The sequence below is a fragment of the Thalassophryne amazonica genome, chromosome 6, assembly GCF_902500255.1.
Source record: "Thalassophryne amazonica chromosome 6, fThaAma1.1, whole genome shotgun sequence".
NCBI classification, from domain to species: domain Eukaryota; kingdom Metazoa; phylum Chordata; class Actinopteri; order Batrachoidiformes; family Batrachoididae; genus Thalassophryne; species Thalassophryne amazonica.
In genome coordinates this window covers 91633013-91640206 of record NC_047108.1, presented here as the reverse complement: position 1 = coordinate 91640206, position 7194 = coordinate 91633013, and the positions used below count along the sequence as shown (strand labels likewise).

Here is a 7194-nt window from a genome sequence, read left to right as displayed (position 1 = left end):
CCACCTCACAGGTGTGCCATACCAAGATGCTGATTAGACACCATGATTAGTGAGCTATGACCTCACTCACCGACTCCATACATCCTATTATTCCTATTATATTAATGCAAGGAATAATTGGAAATGTATAAATGCTTCAAAATTGGTAAGTTTCAGAAATGACAGCACATCAACTCAAACAAAATTTTAAATATGATGACTCATGATATCAAAATGAGGCTTCACAGCCACTGTTTTGTCAAAAGTTTCATTACTTGAAATTTCGGTTAACAGTGCATTTTACTGACATCTAGTGGGCAAAACAAGTCATAGCAAAAGAACCATTAAAGATCACTTGTGTTCAGTTATTCATAATATACTTGCCACAGGAAGGCTAATCTGTCTTCTCTCTTATCAATAATCATATATCCATTCAATAATATCTGGTGTATGGTGAGTGTGTGAGTACAGTAAACACTTCTGTAGTATTATAACATTTTACACCTGCTGTAATCTACTTCATATATTTATAAAGTATTCTTCATTTTCTCAATATTTGTTATATTCCCCATACACATGAAAAAATAATTAATGTTTATATTTTGCTCTTGCAATATTTGATGCAGTTTTCAAATGAACACACTTCTATTTTATCTTGTCTTTTCCCATTGCATCTACATGCAGACAAAAATATAAAAGATAGCTATTTATAGTGGCATCTAGCTTGATATAACTCAGCATACACTCTCCTGCACGTTGGTATTAATTAGTATTTTATTAATGATGACAGTAATGAACAGAAAATGTTTTATTGAACTCAAAGCAAATGAATCCTGCAGTAGTTGTGTCATTACTGCCAGGTGTGTAATCAGTGGGCAGGGTCACAGTCACCTGTATAAAGAGCTTCTGGTGCCACGGCTCCCTGCTGATGCTACTTGACTAAGCAGTGTTTGATGTGTTCTACAATGAGTTCAGCAAAGCCCTACATTGGCTGTAGAATTGGCTTAATTTCCAAAGCTCAAAATCGTTATGAGGGAATCTTGTACACAATTGATAAAGTCAATTCCACAGTAGTTCTGGCAAAAGGTGAGTTTATGAAGCTATGTGCTTGATAAAGATGAATCCGGCCTTCAAATGAAACAAGTGTTTTGGGTTTTGTTTTTGGGTTAAATTTTGTCAAACGCTCTTTCTTGATCAGTTAAGTGTTTAGGGACGGAGGGACGACCTACAGACCGACCGACGCCGCCCAGAGATGACGTCTATGATTACATCACTTTCCGGGGGAGTGATATTAAGGATATTGTTCTGTGTGAGCCTCTGAGATCTCACAGTGGCCTACCTCCTGATCCGGCTATCATTCAGGTATGAAACGCTTGCATCATAAAATGCATGGAGACTCGACTCGTATGTGTGTGTAAAGTTGTGTCTTCTGTACAGTCGAGTGCAGGCTCAGCGTATGTGCAGCCACACCCAACTGTAGCCCCTTTTAGTCCTGTAAGGATGCCTCTCTACAACACGCTTGGTGCAAACGCTCTGATTAATCAGCAGTATGCTGCAGCTCTTGGCTACGGTAAACCGCAATAGCAGATTGGAGTAAACTAGCAGTTAAACTGATACTTGGTTCATGGGTCTCTGATCTTTGGTCACCAGGCTTGCAAGTTAAAAGGGGTCTCATGGTGGAAAAGGCTGTTCAAAAACTGTTCCTATGGTAGCACCTAGGCAGAGGCAAGGCTTCCAGGAACAGCAGGGGAAAGGAGCCACAGAGGACTGGGGGGAGAAAGCACCCAAATCAGAAAGTACAACATGGGACCCATGAGTAAGCTTGGCACACTGGTTCGTCTGTTTTATTTGTAGCTGACTTTCAACTTGCAAAAAGTGAGCATCTATGCCTTACGTTAAAGCAAGGACAACTCCAGAGGTATCCGCTACCCAGCAGGAAAAATCTCAACCAAAGACTGGAAATAACAGGCCGGCACCCACAGGAAGACAAGGTATCTACACCTGCTTATTTCTGATTCTCCAACAAACCCCCTTTTAAATGCAGCTGTTAAGACTTGTTGCATGTCAAACAAATTTAAAGTCTAAACAGCCTTGTGCATATTTAACCTGCCATAAGCTTCCAGACAAGTTCACTTTTTACACAGCAAAAGTGGTGTTAAATTAACACTAGGAAGTGTCTGTCAACTCTTAAGTATTAAGTTAACATTGGTGACTCTGCTGTGCAGAAATGAAGTCTCTTGAGCATTATACGTCTTGTACCCTTACACTGTATTCAGAGACACCCATTTAACGATGGGTATCACTGGGGCAACCAGCAGTACAGCTCCAAATGAACGCCAAACACTTTTCTAAACTTCAAGATTGTGTAGTGCAGTTAATGATGCATTTTATGATTGGTTACAATACATGCTGTTGGCAGCATGACTGTTTCTATGGGGACTATTTATGTATGCTACTGCCACCATAAACTAATGGAGCCAAAGACCATGTTGACCCTAATGGTATATTGTGCAGAAAATGCAGTTAAGTGTTATTTTAAGTAGACTTGAGCATGTAATAGACTTTAGCTTCTTGACTTAACTTGACTCGTGTTTACTTCCTAACTACTTAGAACTATATCTTCAACAAAGTAAGATGAGTAGAGCATCCGAAGGCTTGCTTTAATTATCTTAACACTGCTTAAGTTTATTTTAAGTGATCTTGCAACCTATATCTGGTGTCTGAAACATTCTTCCATATTTGAACCAATGATATAAGGATTTACCTGAACTAGATGGAATTTTATTAACCCCTTGGGAGACTACCCTCAGGGAAATTGAGGTTCCGGCAGAACACAGGGTAAGAAGCAAAAGTAAAAAGTTGCCAATATGAATAACAGACGTACTGATCACTACTGAATGCACACTTTACATGTCTGCTTCCTTCATACGTTCTGACTACATAACTGTAGTCAAGCTAGTGGTTAAATTTTTTTCTTTTTAGTCAATCGTCTCCATTCATTTTCCATTTTTAAAGGAATCAGATTTCATTATGCTTCAGACTGCTACTGAATAATTGAACTGGTGCATTTTTTTAACCACTAAAATTGAATTTTATTATAGGAGCTCGTAGGCGCAGGGTCCGTAATAGAGGCCAGCTGATGGTACCAAAAGTTCCATTTGCCACCCTTAAGTTTGACACAGACTTTGATTTTGACTTGTCAAACGCCCAGTTCAATAAGGAGGAGCTACAGCGGGAGATCCAGGACAGACTGAAAATAAGAGGTTGGTCAACTTCTGCGTAGCTTTCTTTGAAGGTGTCACTCTACAAGAACAGTTTCTTTATTTCTGGAACAGGGGTGGAGTCTTGACCAAGAAGTGACGAAACAAAAGTTAAAATTTTTGATAACTTCCTAAAATATGAGGGGTGTTTGAAGTTTTCGAGCCTGATTTGGGGGGGGGGGAGCGGGGTGTGGTTCTCCAGCTTTTGCATAGTGTAATGAAAACCAGCTCCTGTAGGACTTTTGTGATAAAATGACTTTAGCATTTTAGCTTCATTAGGGACCAGACTATCCCAAAATGGGGTTCAAATTTTGACTCCTCCTTCCCTTTCGGGGGGGGACTCATTTCTGCTTTAACTTCTTCTTCTTTCTTTCGGCTGTTCCCGTTAGGGGTCGCCACAGCAGATCAATCGTTTCCATCTCACCCTGTCCTCTGTATCTTCCTCTGTCACACCAACCACCTGCATGTCCTCTCTCAGCACATCCATGAACCTCCTCTTTGGTCTCCCTCTTCTCCTCCTGCCTGGTGGCTCCATCCTCAGCATCCTTCTCACTATATACCCTGGGTCCCTCCTCTGCACATGTCCAAACCATCTCAATCTCGTCTCTCTGACTTTGTCTCCAAACCGTCCCACCTGAGCTGTCCCTCTGATATGTTCATTCCTAATCTTGTCCATTCTTGTCACTCTCCCAAAGAGAATCTCAACATCTTCAGCTCTGCCACCTCCAGCTCTGCCTCCTGTCTTTTTGTTAGTGCCACTGTCTCTAAAACCATACAACATAGCTGGTCTCACTACTGTTTTGTAAACTTTCCCTTCACTCTTGCTGATATTCTTCGGTCACAAAATCACTCCTGCCACCTTTCTCCACCCACTCCACCCTGCCTGCACTCTCTTCTTCACCTCTCTACCACACTCTCCATTACTTTGAACAGTTGACCCCAAATATTTAAACTCATCTACTTTCACCAGTTCTACTCCTTGTAACTGCACTATTCCACTGGGCTCCCTCTTTCACACACATGTACTCAGTCTTGCTTCTACTGACTTTCATTCCCCTGCTCTCCAAAGGCATATCTCCACTTCTCCAGACTAGACTCAACTTGCTCTCTACTCTCACTACAGATCACAATGTCATCTGCAAACATCATAGTCCATGGGGACTCCTGTCTGATCTCATCTGTCAACCTGTCCATCACCACTGCAAACAAGAAAGGACTCAGAGCTGATCCTTGGTGTAATCCCACCTCCACCTTGAATGAGTCTGTCATTCCGACTGCGCATCTCACCGCTGTCACGCTATTCTTGTACATGTCCTGCACTACCCTAACATACTTCTCTGCCACTCCAGACTTCCTAATACAATGCCACAACTCTTCTCTTGGCACCCTATCATAAGCTTTTCTAAGTCCACAAACACACATGTAACTTTCTGTCCTTCTCTGTACTTTTCCAACAGTATTCTCAGAGCAAACATTGCATCTGTAGTGCTCTTTCTCAGCATGAAACCATATTGCTGCTCACAGATCTTCACCTGTTTTCTAAGCCTAGCTTCTACTACTCTTTCCCATAACTTCATGCTGTGGCTGATCATCTTTATGCCTCTGTAGTTACTGCAGCTCTGCACGTCACCCTTGTTCTTGAAAATAGGAACCAGCACACTTCGTCTCCACTCCTCAAGCATCCTCTCACTTTCCAAGATTTTATTAAACAATCTGGTTAGAAACTCTACTGCCATGTCTCCTAGACATTTCCATGCCTCCATTGGAAAGTCATCTGGACCAACTGCTTTTCCACTCTTCATCCTCTTCATAGCAGCCCTCACTTCTTCCTTGCTAATCGTTTACTTCCTGATTTACTCTCACCACATCATCCAGCCTTTTCTCTCGCTCATTTTCTTTATTCATCAGCTCTTCAAAATATTCCCTCCAACTTCTCAGCACATACTCCTCACTTGTCAGCACATTACCATGTGCATCTTTTACCACCCTAACCTGCTGCACATCCTTTCCAGCTCTGTCCCTTTGTCTGGCCAATCAGTACAAGTCCTTTTCTCCTTCCTTACTATTAAACTTCTTGTACAGCTCGCAATATGCCTTTTTTCCTTTGCTTTTGCCACTTCTCTTCTCGCCTTACGCCGCATCTCCTTGTACTCCTGTCTACTTTCTTCATCTCTCTGACTATCCCAAAACTTTTTCGCCAATCTCTTTCTCCTTATTGATTTAGAGTAATTATATTTTATTAATACTAAATACATAAAGCTGAGGATTATGCATTTCAAATAAATGAATATGCATTTGGTAGGTTTGTATTAAAATTATCTAAAGTAAATGGGAATTTGTCATGTAATAAAATTACATAAATCTTAAGTTAGGGTTAAATATTTGAGTGGTTACATTCTCTTCTGTTCGTCTTTTCTTGTAGGAAATGGGTGCTCATTTTGGCTGACTAGTATTCTAGTGAAGCTGTATTTCACAACTGAACAGGGCCTTCAGTTTCAGCTTTCAAAATTCCAGTGATCTTAAGGGACTTGAATTTTCTTTCTTTTTTTTAAGATGAAAATGAGGAAGACGGGGAACTGGATTCTGATGCAGAGGCTAATGCCAATGGCCTAAAATGCTACTACAACAAAGCAAAATCTTTCTTTGACAACATCTCATCTGATAACTTCAGGTAAAGACACTTATTGAAAAATATCTATTTAGATTTTTTTTTTATGTGACATGGAAAGTTTCTTTGTCTCAGATTAACATGGGCAGAGGAGCGGAAGCGCAATCTGGAGACCTTTGGGGTTGCTGGCCGGTTTCTGAAGAGTCGGGGTTTCCGAAGTGGGCACACTGGAAGAAGAGGTCGAGGAGGTGCTATTAGAATGCCGAGTGGACGGCTGTAAAGGTTTTGAATTGTGTGCATTGATGCCAGCAGTGTGTTGGTAAATGCTGCCTCATGATAGACATTGAAACTTGTTCAACTTGAGGCTTTTCTTGATCTTCATAATGAATCTTTTCAACCCTAACTGAGTTTATTGCACAAGTTTTCTCTTGCCTTCAAGCTACTGGCTTAAAGCTTATTTTCTGTTATTCCCAATAATTAACTCTTTCTGTTGCTTGAAGACTTAATTTCTCAATAGTTTGGTAGATTTATAAATCTAATTTTCTTTGAATAGTGACCCCCCCCACCACCACCCCTGAATGTGTTGTGAATGTCGACATGTGACCTTAAACTGCTCAATGTGCATGGTTTCCTTTGTCTCTGAAGCAGTATGTAAATAAACTAATTCCCAAATCAGCTGTGTGCATTAGTAATCTTGACCATCACTTGCACAGGTGAACAAACCAGATCAGTGTTTATCAGTCAATTTATTTCATTAGTGTGAAAATGTCACATGGACAACTTTTTTCTCACTGTATTTGAGCTCCTGTTCCCACACACTGTAAAGATCAAAATGTTGAGCCAAATGATTCTTTTAGTTCCATTTCCAAGTAACAAAATGGATACATGACTGACAAGAGCAATCAGATTTCTGACATCTGCCAATTTGGATCCGGATCACCTCTAAATGAATTCTTCCATGCCCTAATATGTGTAGGTGGCGCACATTTGGTGAGAATCTGAAGTAGTTTTGACATAATTCTGCTAACAGACCCATAAACACCTATTTTATTACGTCGTTGATGGACGTAATAAAGATAGCAATTCAAGCAAAAGCATTAAATACCTGGATAATGTCTCCATTCTTGCACAACACTCTTTCAATCATTTGGCGACGTGTCCTAAAGTTATAATTTATGAGATGTCGGCACATTTGTTGCCTTCATGACAGGAGACAAACTGAAATTAGTACTAGGTATGCCCAGTGGATCCTGGCGTCCAGTTGGAGTGATGGTGTGAAATTAATAGTTGGTAATTTAGATGAGGTGTACCACTTGTGGGAACATCAGCAACATGGTTTTGGTCATG

At 40.6% G+C, this 7194-nt stretch overlaps 1 protein-coding gene across 1 annotated transcript; it reads left to right on the top strand.

Annotated features, from left to right (window-relative positions):
* The first annotated feature begins 944 nt into the window (after positions 1-944).
* Positions 945-6520, top strand: lsm14b (LSM family member 14B). The gene is made up of 8 exons (XM_034171511.1): positions 945-1065; positions 1178-1341; positions 1417-1549; positions 1692-1775; positions 1881-1970; positions 3081-3242; positions 5793-5910; positions 5983-6520. The coding sequence occupies exons 1-8, from the start codon at positions 945-947 to the stop codon at positions 6125-6127; spliced, it is 1017 nt and encodes a 338-aa protein (XP_034027402.1). The 3' UTR covers positions 6128-6520.
* Positions 6521-7194: the final 674 nt, after the last annotated feature.